The sequence below is a fragment of the Phlebotomus papatasi genome, chromosome 3 (assembly GCF_024763615.1).
Source record: "Phlebotomus papatasi isolate M1 chromosome 3, Ppap_2.1, whole genome shotgun sequence".
NCBI lineage: Eukaryota > Metazoa > Arthropoda > Insecta > Diptera > Psychodidae > Phlebotomus > Phlebotomus papatasi.
In genome coordinates, this window is record NC_077224.1 from 11,466,209 (window position 1) to 11,480,875 (window position 14,667).

Genomic DNA, 14,667 nt, shown 5'->3' on the forward strand with positions numbered 1-14,667 from the left:
TGAGAACAGTAAAGTATTAAAAAAACATGTAAACCGATATTTTTCTATTGAACATCTCATTTTAGTACATGACTGTTCTCAAGTGCTTCTGCATTATTGCCTTTACTTTGTGTTGGTCCTTATTTCGACTGTTTTTTTTCTATTTTCTCCATTCCTCACTGTGTTCTGAAAACAGTTTTAGCAGGAACCAACACAAACAACAGTCGGTAATGCAGAAGCAATTGAGAACAATAAAGTGCTAAACAAAAAAATGATTTTCTTGAGAACTTTACTGTTTTCTTATGCTTTTGCATTATCGGCTTTTCTTTGTATTGGTTGTTGTCACTTCTGTTTTCTCCACTTCTCGCTGTGTCCTGAAACCATCAAACAGTCGTGACAGGAACCAATACAGAGAAAAGTCGATAATGCAGAAGCATTAGAAAACAGTAAATTTCTAAACAAAAAAAATGAAAAGGGGAAATTTTCTCCTGAAGATTTTCTTAAACACTTTACTGTTTTCAAATGCTCCTGCATTATCGACTTTTCTTTGCCCTGGTTGTTGTCATGACTATTTTCTCGTTTTTCTCACCATCATCAAACAGTCGTGACAGGAACCATTACAAAGAAAAGTCGATAAGGCAGAAGCTTTTGAGAACAGTAAATTGCTAATCTTTCCTGAAAAAAAATTTAATGTAAAGTTATTCAGCTGTAACTTACCTATCCCTGATGATCAACTGCAGTTCTTCAGCTTTTTTGGCTGGGAAAGTATCTCCTACGGCATCATAGTGAGTACCCACGATGATGACAGGAGAATTTGGGGCTCTAGCCTGAATGTTTCCCAGCCACTGGAGCACCTCAGCCAAGCCCCGGCGTCCATCGGTGATCCTCCAGAGCACCAAATACAGGCTCCTCTTGGACAGAAAATACTGATGAGTAGCGTAGTATTCCTTCTGTCCACCAAAGTCCCATGTCCGGAAAATCACCGGACCGTGCTGAGAATGTCCTCTGACCTTTTTCTCACACACCCAATCCCCAATATCTACCCCCACAGTGGACATATTGATCCCTCGACTGGTCTTGGAATTGATATTCTTGTGGCCCATCCTCTTGGCCCAGTGATCAACGGGCTTTTTATTGCGATTCGGCCCTTCCTGACGCAATTGCTCCAGTAGACTTGTCTTTCCAATCCCTTGAACTCCAACTACCATTAACTTCATCCGGGCATAGTGTCTGGCATCCTCGTAAACGGACTTTAAGTAGCCAATAATGTCCATTGTCTTGTATTTTTTGCTGTCAATCATGGATTTCAGGGGATCCTGCAGGGAACATCCTCTGGTATTAAGATTCCACAGTCTTGAGAGCAAACCCATGTGCGGTGGCAATTCTGTGACATCGACATTCCCGCTGATATTGAGGACACTCAAATTGCTGAGCTCATGGATTGTCGGAGGGATTTCCTTCAAGCAATTATTGCTTATGTCCAACATTGAGAGATTTGGGAAGATCAATCGGGATTTTGTGACTCCTACGAGACTCCATTCTGACTCTTCGGATTCCGACAGGGTAGCCACATCATCAGTGGATAGTTGGATACGAGTTAGGAGATTATCTGCCAGAATTAGCGTCCTCAAACCTTCCAGACGCAAATGCCTTCGATGGCTGCAGACACTCTTCAGTACGGCCGTTCGGAGCGAAGTTATGTTACTGCTGGAATTGGTTTTGATCACAGACACCTCAGTACTCTGACTCGTGAGGTTCTTCAGGGGCTGCCGGGATTGTTTGACTTCTTGGGGATTGTAGCAAGCCAGATGGGGATCAAGGGCAGCAATCCGGGGCAAACTTGGCCAACAGGTAATCTCATTGTGCCCTAAATCCAGTTGCTTCAGGCTCGCTGGGTAACTCGTGACATGTCCCATTGATCTCAGGCTATTGTACGACATGGACAGCCTTGTGAGATTGATAGCCAGGCACGGAAGTGCCAGAGGGATACTAGTGAAGAGATTATTTGATAAATTCAAACTAGTTAGCTGAGAAATATTCTCATCATTCCGAATATCCGTCAGTCTGACCTCCTGATCTGTCACTTCCAGTGATCTCGACCAGATATGATGCCTCACGAGATCCACCTGAGTTATCGTCCTATTCCTACTCTGCGCTTCCGAATCCTCCATCTGATTGAAGAGAAATGCCTCAGTAACAGGACTCGGAGGTTCCGATTGCGCCATCTGTCCCTCCTGATTAGGCAACACTGGAAGATCCTTCAGCAAATTAAATGCAACATTGAGTTCCTTCAGTTTCGGAGCCCTCCACATCTCAAACGGCAACTCTTGCAATTTATTATTGGAAACATCCAGCGTAATCAGAGATTGCATCCGAAACAGAGCTGGAGGCAAAATCTCCAGACGATTGTCCTGCAAATACAACTCCTCCAACACAAAACACTCATACTCCTTCGGAAACTGCCTCGAACTCCTTCTACTCCCAGCCACGACCCTCGCTGGGGAATTTGGAATGTCTTCGGGCAGAGGCAAGAATTGAATTTTATTCTGGGCAGCATTCAAATACCTCAAACTACAGAGTGTAAAAATTTCCGGAGGCAGGCTCGTCAGTCCATTGTGTGAGATATCAATCCTCGTGAGAGCCCCAAGGGCCAGTATCCCACATTTTGGGTGCTCCTTGAGCTTTATATTGTGCAACAGAACAGCTTCACTGAGGAAATTTATCTTGATACTCGTCAAATCACAGTTATTCCAATTTATCATGATGGATGTGTTTGGAAATAGGGAACTATACGTCAGACCACCGTCCGGAGACAATTTATTCCCCGCCAACTCAATTTCACTCGTCAGGGCTTTCTTGTTGATCTTGTATTCGGGATCCGGATGGGCGCGAATTGAGAGGAGTTTGCAGAGAATTTGTTCATTACCTTGACTACAGGCGATACTAAGGGCTGTTGTTTGCTCATCTTTAGCACCGTACTTCAACAGAAGCTCCACCATCTGGATGGATTTCTGACGAACGGCCTCGGCCAGGGGAATATTTGAGAACCCGTAGACTTCATCAGAAAGTCTGAAGAGCAAAGAATTAAAAAAAAATCCTCTAAATTCAATTCAAATGTTCCTGGAGGGGAATTCTGTAACGCTCTGGCAATGCCATATGACAAATTGGGTTTGAGTCTCAGGAGAGCTTTTTCGAATATGCGATTCTGTAGCCGTGACATTGCCATTTCAGCTCACGTGGCATTGTCAGAAGTCACATATTTGAGATTTCTGGCAATTAAAATGACAATGAATGTTGTTAAACAAATCAACCAAGACGTACTGTATTTTCATAAAATCATCAAGTAAAAGGATTTCATTAAAAAGTCACTGAATTGCATTTTCGAACTCATATGATATGACAAAAAAAGCTCGAATGGCATTGTCAGGTTTCGAACTCACGCGTGGCAATGCCACGAAAATTACAGAATTCACTTACTGGTTCGATTCCCATTTAGTTTGCAAGAAATTTATCTCGAATCGAACACCTCGAGGCTTTGAACTAAATATGTGATTCTATGCAAGAAAAATACATACTATTTCAAGCCTAATGGTTCTGGTACACCTTTTACAATTGAGTGAATTTCAATCGATTGAAATTTCACCTCTCACTCTCTCAAACTAAAATAAGATATGTTTATCTCTTTCTCTCAAATGAAATTTGAAATTGAAAATGAAATTGAAATTCAATTTTCATTTGAGAGAAAGAGATAAACATATCTTATTTTAGTTTGAAAGAGTGAGAAGTGAAATTTCAAATGATTGAATTTTACTCAAATGAAAAGGTGTGCCAGCGTCATTACTCTTTCAAACTAAAATAAGATATATATTTGTCCCTTTCTGTCAAATAAAAATTGGAATTTCAATTTCATTTTCATTTTTTTTTCATAATTTTCATTTGACAGAAAGGAACAGCTACATCTGATTTCAGTTTGAAAGTGTAAGAGGTAAAATCTGATTTAAGATAAGGTATCATCCTTTTGTAGGATGTTTCCGCACAAATTATTATTATTAGAGGAATAATGATTTCCTAATCTAAATTGGATTTCCTAAAATCGATTGGAGGTGTTAGAGAAACTCCAGGGATTACAATATTATATGTGATTATAAGAGAATCCTAACCAATCACTTAACTGACTGTCAGATTGCAGTGAAAAAAACAGTGATAAACCCAGATAAGCTTATGGTAGCTGGGATTTTTTACAGGAGACCTCAAAATTCGTGCAACTCGGAGTGCTTACAACTTGGAATACGTGAAAATTCGATTCTGTTTTAAATTTGGGGGTAATTCTGACATCACCGACTTCTAGCCGCCCATCGACATTTAACCTTTACCGAAAACCGCTTGTCGATATCTCTTTCCGTTCTCTCTCCAGAAGTGTTTGTACTACGGACGGACGGACGTCCACGAAAATCGATTTTCGTATTGATATTCGTGATCTATGAGTGTCAAAACGTGTAAATCCAAAATTTAGTCCAGATCTGACGAGGTCGCATTACTACTGTGACCACAAAAGCTTTGTAAAGAATCTCAGCTAATATTGTCTTTTCAAAACTTAGATCTTGACAAAAATTGTTAAAAAATAAATCATTTAGGGCTCGCTTGAATGGCAGTAATTCGAAATCCACCAGCGAATCTTGGAAAAACATATCCTCTTGGTTTGCTCCTGAGATAGAATCTCCCTACTATCTGTTATAATCCCTCAAAATGTGTCTCAACTAAAATGAAAAGTCTTATCATTCACAAGCAGAGTTTGATAAATTCGAAGATATTTTAGAAAAGCCAATTTGGATTTTCAAATAGATTTTCGAATTTTTCAAGATCTGCTTCTGTACGGAAAGAATATATATCTTGTAGTTACTCTAGACCGAACGCTGACCATCAAAACCCACTGTTATAACATTAAACGGAAAGTTTCCACTCGAAACAATCTTCTGAGGAAACTCATAAACAGTTCGTGCTGTGCTCAGTCTCAGGTGCTTAGGGCAACTGATCTAGCTTGAGTTTGTCTGTATTGAATCCGTAAAGGCCGTCAGTAGCTAAATGGACACAGCCATTTAGCCTCACTTTGAAATGCAGAGGCCCTAGGTTCGATTCTTACATCAAACTGGCGTTCAGTGAAAGAAATTGTCAACCATTCGAATTCAAAAATTAAGGAAATTAAGGATTTGATGAAAATTTTCATTTTCCCGGTAGTTTGATTAGTTTTCTCCCAACAGAAAGATAACAGCATTTTTTAATGAACTTCTGACTCTGGGACACCTTTTAGACCAGAAATATTTCATGATGTCGAAATTCGAAGCCCTTTTCTACTCACACATTTCACTGAGAGAAATCCGAAGAAGTTAAAATAACATTCCGGAAATGTTAATTTTACCCTGCAGTATTGATCCGAAATCGGTGTAAATATTACCCTTTTTAGGTGTATTATGGGTTAAAGTTACCCTTTTTTCATGTTGATTTTACCCTCAAAAGGTGTAAAAAGTGTTAAATTTATGAAAAAAAAGTTAATCGCATCCCCGTTTTTTCTCAGTGTTTGCATATGTCTATCTCATTCTTTCGCACTCTTTTTCTTCTTTTAAACATCAAAACAAATTCAAAGCTCAATCGAATTTGGAGTGCGAAAGAATGAGATAGACATATGCAGAACGTGTGAGAAGGAAAGGGATTCGAATTTTGATTTCATGAATAAAGGATCCCCCGGAACCATTAGGATAGATTTCTATCTAAATAGTCACTTACTTGGGATCATTGGGGTCCTCAATGGGTTTGGCCATGACATTGGGATCAGCTTTTTTCTGCAGTAGAAGCGCCGCTACGTCCAAGTAGCCTCCACGAACAGCTGCCAGGAGAGCCGTTTCTCTGGCAGCTCCACAGAGCAAATCCAGCTGCAGTGGATTAATCCAATTGTCCATCTCACTCTCAGCCTCCTCCGTGGCATCCTTGCCCAGACTCAGCCTCGACATAATGGACTGAATGCCGTAGGAGATGCGTCTCTTAGTGGGACTGGATGAGGTGATTCTGGATCTCTCTGGGCGCACCTGATCATCTTCCCCATCACGCATCTTGACACACTTAACCCTCCAGTTCACCAACAAGTCAACCAGAGGCTTATTGCCAAGCAGGCATGCAACATAGAGAGCCGTCTGCCCAGTGACGTCTTGCGTGTTCGGATCGAAGGCCAATCTCCATTCCGTCTCACCCGTTGGATCGCGATATGTGGCATAGAGATGGTCGGGATAGGTATAATTGAGCAGGAGTTCCACCACATCAATATGCCCATTGATGCAGGCTGCATGAAGTGGCAACCATTTCTCCACAGTCAATTGCTGCAAGATATTCGCACTAAATTGCACGCACTGCACCAGAAAACACAAAACCCAAAAAGAAAAAAACCAATATTTCCCTCACCTGAACCAATTCGGGAAATTTTGCCAATAGCATCTTTGTAATCTCTACATGACCATTGTGAACAGCTGTATAGAGTGGTGAGTATCTGGTTACAGCATGAGCTCTCCCATCGGCTCCTGCCTCCAGAAGCATCTTCAGAATAACATCATTTCCTGCCTGAGCAGCACAGAAAATCAGTGTATTTGCTCCACCTGGAGCCATATTGACAATCACTTCGCGCTCATTTCCGAGAGCTTCGAGGATTATTCGTACTTCCTGCTCATCATTTGACACAACTGCTTCTCGCAGTTCTCTGTACTTGAGGTTTCTAATCTCCTCAAAAGCATCTGGAAAAGGCAAATGCCACTAAGTTCCAGCAAAGAAAGTCACGTGCGATAAATCTCACACGTGCAAAAACCTCTTCTTATGGTTTAAAAATAACTCTCTGGGTAATTGTGGGAAATAAATCAATAGTGTTTACAATCAAACTAGACCATCAATCCCACCAACAGTCATAAGCAATTTACTCGACTTGAAGAATGTTGTGCAGACAGAAGATTAGACTGCAAATATCATAAAATCCAAAGGCCCTAAAAACGATGTTTGTTCATTAAGTGTTTCTGACGAAAAAGTTGTTGAAAAAAAGAGATGGAAAAGCGTCCCAGCTGATTTTTGGGTAAATACCGCTTTAATATCGATTACATTGATTGATAAATTAAAAAAAACATTCCAAAATAAGAAATTCCATAAGAAAAGTAGGTTCTAGAACAAATAAAAAATAAATCCGAAAAAGATACAAATTTACGGATATTATTACCGATTCACTACTGATTTAATTTAAGCAAATCGTTTGAAAAATAGGCCCTCCAAAGTAGTTAAACTTTGATATTCGAAAATTCGATATCGAAATGGTTTTCGAAAATAGGTGTCCAAGGATGAAATATTCGCCTTGAGTAGGGTAAGTGCTCATAATTTTGTCCAGTTTCTTATTTTGGACACTTTGAAGATAACATTGGAGACTAAAAATAAATTGATTAAAATGATGGATTTTTATTCCAATATTTGATGAAAAATGAATTCCATCTAAATATTTGTTCTTTTTGGAAGATTTTGACACTAAATACGTTAAATTTTGAATATGATTTGAGTTGAAATTGCTTTGTTGAAAATTCAGTGTGAGCAATTGCTTACGAGAAATATGACAGAACTTCGTGGCTTACTTCAGTCTTATTTAGTTTTGGTGAAGTACTAACAAAGTTTGTTCGCTGTTTTTGAGTGATATTATTGAATATTCATTGAATATTGTGTTGATTCACGTTACTGATGATTTGTACATTTGACCTGAAGTGAGATTTGCCTTGTGAATTATATTTTTCGTGTGAAAAATGGGAAATTTTTTAAGACATTCACCAGTGAGGTGATGATTCTTATTTTGGACAGGTGTTTTTCTCACAAAATTTCGTGAAGTTTTAGCTTTTGTGATGACTAGGTTGGACAAATGCCTCGAGAAACAAAGGAGCATCATCTCTACGAAAGAGATGTAGCGAGAAATGCCTTGAAAGGCTCCCGGAAAAGTCAGGGAATGAGCGAATCTGCACGTACTTGGAGTATCGAAGTCAACTCACTTTAATGAATGATATGGAAAGTTTCTGGGCTTCTGTGACATTCTACGTTTCCCTTACATGAACAGGAAGAGGACTTGGTAAGATTGGTTCATAAAATGAAGAACAATGGGCATCCTGTTGAGGCGGATTATCTGTCCAAATTTACAGACAAGTTGTAAAAATTAATAACCAAGTTGTCCAAAATAAGAGTCAAATTCACCTCTACATATCAATTCATTTTTAAACGTATTAAAACTAATTTTAGTAAAAATGAGATGATAAATAGCTTGCCAAGTTTCTAAACAATCCTTCTGAAAAGAGAGTAACAAAAAAAGTCAATTAGTATTGAAAATATCGCACTTCAAACTTGGGATATCGATGCTTATATGCAGACTGTCCAAAATTATAAGCACTTCCCCTACATCTAAAACATATCCAAAAATGAAAAAATCGTAGCTGTTAAAAAAAAACCAAAAAATAAAAAAGACTGTCCTGGATAATGTTGACTAATGGATAACCAATGACTCCTGGATAATGTTGACCGTAAGTCGATATTTCTTACCGTTTGACCTCTAGCCATGTCACAAGTTGAAAAAAGTGGATTATTTAACTGTTCTCTTTTTGAGTTCGAGCGATAAAACATTGTTGTAGCGAGTGCAAGTATTTCGCAAAGTTCTTGTCACTGTGCTTTTTTGTTATATACAGTGAGCGAAATTCAAATAGGGACGGACCTATATGTGGGTGGTGTGGGTGGTCTGTAAGTCGGATCAACCTAATATTTTTTGTATAATATAGGCCTATCCAACAATACTTTTTATGGTAGTGACCCACGTGCATTTGCGTTCGTGAGTGCACGCCAGCCAAAATATGAAATTTTTAAGTGATTTAAAGCGAAATTCAAATTAGGGACGGTAATTATTTTATGTTGATGATGCTCGTTGATGATGAAGGGGTGCCACCCCTGAATAAGGAAATTTAGTAGTGAGTTTTGTGGCCTATGCTGGCAAAGTGTAATCATAGTAGTGAAGTTAAAAAACAAAGGTCTTAGATATGGGAAGAGGCTGCAGACTCACGGAGAACGAAAAAGGCCAAATTAGGGCCTACAAAGATCTTGGGCAATCTTTTGCTGCAATTGGGAAGAAGTTGGGACGATCTAAAAACTGTATTTGGCAATACCTAAAAGGTAAGAATACCTGCGGTTCGAATTATGGCCATTCGAAAGGCAATACGAAACTCACAAGAAAAGACCATTCAAGAATTCTTCGACTGGCGGCAACTGGAAATTATACTGTGCTGCGAAAATAAAGGAGGATACCAAAGTACCAGTCACTAAACGTCGTATTCAACAAGTTCTAAGGGAATCGAATCACTTGAAATGGACCAAATTACTGAAGAAGCCGCCACTTAAAAGTCGCCATATTGAAGCCCATTTTGTCGTTTGCGGAGAAATACATCTCCATGGGAAAAAATTGGAACAAAGTGATTTTTTCCGATGAAAGGAAGTTCAACCTGGAGGGCCAGACGGCTTTAAGTATTATTGGCATGACTTGAGGAAGGAAAAAAATACTACGATGAGCCGAAACTTCGGGGGTGGAACTGTTATGATTTGGGCCGCCTTTTCATTTTATGGTAAGACACCAATTTGCTGGATAAGTACGAAAATGACATCTGAAAGGTATCGCGAATTGCTCGAAGATGTTCTGGTTCAATTTTGCGAAGCCCAACCCAGTGATGACGTCATATTCCAGCAAGATAATGCGGCTATTCACAAGGCAAGACTTGTAATGAACTGGTTTCAAGAAAAAGAATTGGAAGTTTTGGATTGGCCAGCCATTTCACCGGATCTAAATCCAATAGGAAATCTGTGGGGCATCCTTTCCAGAGGAGTTTACGCAGGAGGGAAGCAATATGGGACAGTGGAAGAGCTTAAGAATGCCATCAGATGTGCCTGGGAGCGAATTGAGCTAAAAACTCTTCAAAAATTGGTGTTAAGTATGCCAAAAAGACTTATTTCTGTTATCAAGAACAAGGGATTAAATACAAAATATTGAAATTATCCTCATTGATCTGGTTTTTTCATTTTTATTTAAAAAATTTAATATTCCTACCCAATTGAAATCCGAATTGATGCCGGAAAAGGATTTTTAATTATGCTGTAATTCTTCAATGACTTGGAAAATAGCCCGACAGATACAGAAATAAATGTTTTGCTCTTTTCTCGCTTCACGCAAAGTCATGCAACGTTTCTACTCGAAGTGAAACACGGAAAGTTTAGCATTGCGTCGATTTTGATAATATTTTTCTTCATTCATTTTCCTAATTTGAATTCTAGGTGGCAAATTATTTTCTTAAATAGTTATACTACAATAAATTGATGTTGTTTGTAATAAATTTATGTAAATAATTTAAATTCAGTGATTGTCAACACGGATGTTTCATAAAAGTTTCCCGCAATCCCTTTTTAATAGATGAAGCAGAAGAGTACGAAGGAGTAGGATAGACGACATATGAAAAGCTTTAAACTTTAAAGAAAGAAAGGTATGTGAATTTTGACTTTGTGAAATTTTCCTGATCTAAAAGGTATACCGGGTGTACAGAAGTCATTATGTCTCCGGCACACTTTTATAGATCGGTAAAATTTCTTGAAATCAAAATTAAATCCTTTTCTTTCTCAAATGTTTTGCGAAGAAGAGTGCAAAAGGAGGATAGATATATGCAAAGCTTTAAAAAAAGAAAGGGATGTGAATTTTGACTTTATGAAATTTTCCCGATCTAACAAGTGTGCCGAAACCATTTAGGAACAGTGTTTCTTAGCCGATTTCATTGAACTTTTTTCTTCTTTTGTTTATAAAGCTTTTTTTTTTAATAAAAAATAACCAGAGATAAGCCAAGATACGTTTATGGTAGTTGAGATTCTTAAGGCGACCTCGGAATGTGTGCAAATTCAATTATGAGTTGAATTTTAAAAATTCAGATAAATTTCATACAATCGAAATTCACATCCATTTCTTTCTCAAACGATATGCATATGTCCATTCTACTCATTCGGACTCTACTTCTTCTTTTGAACATCACAAGAAATTGAATTTAGTTCAATCGAATTTTGAGTACAAAAAAATGGAATAGACATATGCAAAACGTTTCAGAGAGAAAAGGAAGTTAATTTTAATTTCATGAAACTTTTGTGTGCCGGAAATATAAAGAATCGTGTCCAGCAAAAACATTTCAAAATTCAGTTCACCACGTTGCAAGCATTCCCAGGTTGTCTAAATAATCTTAAGGCCTCTACACATTGTTAGCAATTTTCGCCAAAAAAAGGTTTCTTGAAGGAAATCATCTGCATTACGCTGTAGGCGGAAACGTCAAAATTCTGTCAAAAATGCAATTTTTGACAAAAATTGCTGCCAATGTGTAGAGGCCTTTAGTTACCATAGCCTATCTGCACAGAAAAAATATATTTTGTAAAATTGTTCGTAAATGTTTGTGAAATCCTATGGAGGACTTACGAAATGCTCGTGAATTATATAGCCCACAAACAAGTTCGTAAAATTTTGTATTTTTTCACAAACATTGTTCGTAAAATGATCACTTGATGCACATTTTTTGTACTCTTACATACATTTGTTCCTAAATGTTCGTAACACCCAAAAAAATGTTCGTAAAATTTTGTCATTTGTTCGTAAATTTTTGTTTGGCAAAAATTTACGAACAAATGTTTGTAAGAGTACAAAAAATGTGCATCAAAAGATCTATTTACGAACAATGTTTGTGAAAAAAGTACAAAATTTTACGAACTTGTTTGTGGGTTATATAATTCACGAGCATTTCGTAAGTCTGCCATAGGATTTCACAAACATTTACGAACAATTTTACAAAATATTTTTTTCTGTGTGTACTTCAATAAATTGTTAAACAGACAAATGGATTTTGGTGAAATTTTGTCAAAAGGGTGTTTACTAATTTGACAAAACTTGTTCTCAGATTTTATATGGAAAAATATCCTTTTGCCAATCTTTTATCAAGATACAGTTAGTCAACCTATTTGACAAAGCATTTTCATATTCTGTATGGAAGAATATCGTTTTGACAAACTTTTCTTGTTAGTTTGACAAACATTTTTGTTTATCAACTTTCACTATCACTTTTTTTAGTTGTTATTTCAAAGCTTATTTGGATTTAATTAAAAACAATTCAAAGTGCATTTAAAAAAATAATAATAACTTATTTATTTTTCTAATTGACTACTTTTCAATAAATCATGTTCCAATTTGCCGTCAATTTACAAAATCAAATCTAAACAAAAACAAGGTATTATTTCCTCCATAGTTTAGGAGAAACTTTATATGCAATTTCCATTATTTATGTCTGTTTTTAAAATTGACATAACCAATTAAATAACATTATTACAGAGACTTCCTCCGTTAGTAATACAAACACAAATTGCTGCTGAATTTTTTTTCCGACAATTTCTAATTCACAAAATCCCGAAACAAATAATTCCAATTAATTCAATTGTGACTGTATTAAAAATTCTGATAAATTGGAGAGATAGCAATTATTTGCTTGGTGGTACAAACATTATCCAAAAGCACTGACCAATAATATTGCATAAATTTGCGGGTACTTTGCACTCGACTGAGTTTTTCTTCTATTTTTCTTTTCTTGTTTGTTTGGGAGAACTCACAATAAAGACAAGAAAGATATTAATTTATTGAATAATAGGCACTCAACAGTGAATATTATTGTGACCACCTGGTGCTCTCCAGAAGTCCAAGACTTCGTCGACAAAGTAATCACAGGCATCGAGGGCAGTTTCAGCGCCCGTCCGAGGCTGTTCTTGCCGGAAATTCCATGCCATTTCCGCACTAATTGGTTATTGTGTCCACAGCTTAAATGTTAAATGGCAACTTCCGCAATTCTACTAACACTAATCTTTCGGGAGGTTTATTTTAGAAAAGTACAATTGAGATTTCACAGCACTTTAAAGGGAACTTATCACATATTGGAGACACTTTCTATGGGCAGCTCATGGTTACAGTCTTCAAGTGCACTTTGGCAAAGAGATTGATGAAGCCATGCAAGAATCACGTTGTTGCAACTCGCCCCTTCCGATTGATCGACCACAACTTCTCTCCCTTCCACCTTCACAGAGGTGTGATTTTTTTCTTCTATCTTTTCTTTTGATTCTCCAATTCACATCTCAACACCGGGCTTTTTTTCTTTCAATTTCTTTCGCCTTCTTCTCTGTCTCTATGGTTACTTTCTATGGCTTTTTCTTGATCTGATCAGACTTTAATTACCCTTGAGCTAATGTCTCAATTGCATGCACTTGGATTTGTCTGCAAAATCGCGGCAGAAAAGAAAGTGTTTTCTTTACCACAATAATACCTTCCCATTACCACCATGGATACACATGAACGAAAGGCGGGAATTTTCACTGATATTTCCTCCCTCTAACTGCCATTTTCCACCACAAGGGAAAACCCCGGAAAGAGTTCTTAGAACTTGAGGAAGATTGGGGATTAAAAATTGAAGGTTCTCATTGAGAAAAAATTCTAAATGAAGAAGCTCCCATATGGGGAGAATGTTGGGCAGAAACTAACTGGGAAAGTCACTTCCCGGCAATCATCGCGATGTCTTCGTCAGGGTGTCAGGGATGGGAGAAAATCAATACCAGCCACGCGCTCTTCCATTGAGCTTTTCACTTGATACACCTTGATGAATTTATGGTAGTTGGGATTATTTTGGTTCAAACCTAGATCATCTTATGGTACAGTAGACTCTCTCTCAATCGGACGTAAGGGGCAAAATGTAATTCAAATTATCGAGAGATTCGGGCATCAAAGTCATAGTAAATTCCACAAAAAGCGCTCAATTATAAAGAATCACGATAAAACAAGAGGAACTACAGCGAATTTGAGAAAATTTGCTTCAAAATAAAACGTGAAAATTCCCAACAAAATTGTTCGCCCGATTGAAAAAGAGCCGATTGAGCGAGATTCTACACTGTATGTGAGTAGGTTTACCAATTTGACAAAACTTTTCTGACATTTTATGTGGAAAAATATCCTTTTAATGAGATCAAGTTGGCTGCCGATTTAACAAAATGTTTCCATATTTTGTATGGAAGAGTGTTCTTTGACAAACTTTTCTTGTTAATTTAACAAACCTTATTTGTAGAGTGGGATTTTCCAGCAAACGAAAGGTTCCAAAATTCAGCACTTTACAGCAGAATTTTGCTAACTATCAGCATTATTTTGCTAAGTTTCAGAATGTGGCTAGTAACTGAAAATTGTTTAAGATTTGGTGCTTTCTCTTTATTTTTTCCTTCCTAAGAAATACTAAATAGATCTAAATAGGAGAAGGGTATAATGTGACACATAGCCTCTTCCCCCCTCTGGTAGGGCCCGTTACACTCAAGCGAGTGATAAAAAATTGGGTAAGCTACTCCAGTGAAAAGTCACGAATAGAGATGTGCGCCAAGTCGATTTTAGCTGTTCGGCGCGAGCCGCCGAGATTTTAGCTTAGCCGCCGCCGCCAAAAATTTTTAATGCGCGCCGCCAGCCGCCGCCGCCAGTTCTTTTTTAGCGCGCCGCGGCGAATTTTGTTTATATTTCAATTCAACTCAGTAATTTTTCTGACAATACCCATAATA

At 37.7% G+C, this 14,667-nt stretch overlaps 1 protein-coding gene across 3 annotated transcripts in view; it reads right to left on the reverse strand.

Moving 5' to 3' along the window:
* Positions 1 to 14,667, reverse strand: part of LOC129807741 (leucine-rich repeat serine/threonine-protein kinase 1) — a 38,650-nt gene that overhangs the window by 17,431 nt on the left and 6,552 nt on the right. For 2 of the 3 annotated variants that reach the window (XM_055857193.1, XM_055857192.1), the window contains exons 4-6: positions 6,430 to 6,755; positions 5,761 to 6,347; positions 697 to 3,048 (exon numbers count right to left, since the gene is read on the reverse strand). In XM_055857193.1, the coding sequence (XP_055713168.1) occupies positions 697 to 3,048; positions 5,761 to 6,347; positions 6,430 to 6,755 (3,265 nt within the window). Of the gene's footprint in view, positions 1 to 696; positions 3,049 to 5,760; positions 6,348 to 6,429; positions 6,756 to 12,764; positions 13,594 to 14,667 lie in introns of those variants that run through there. The other variant, XM_055857194.1, reaches the window with a different exon arrangement.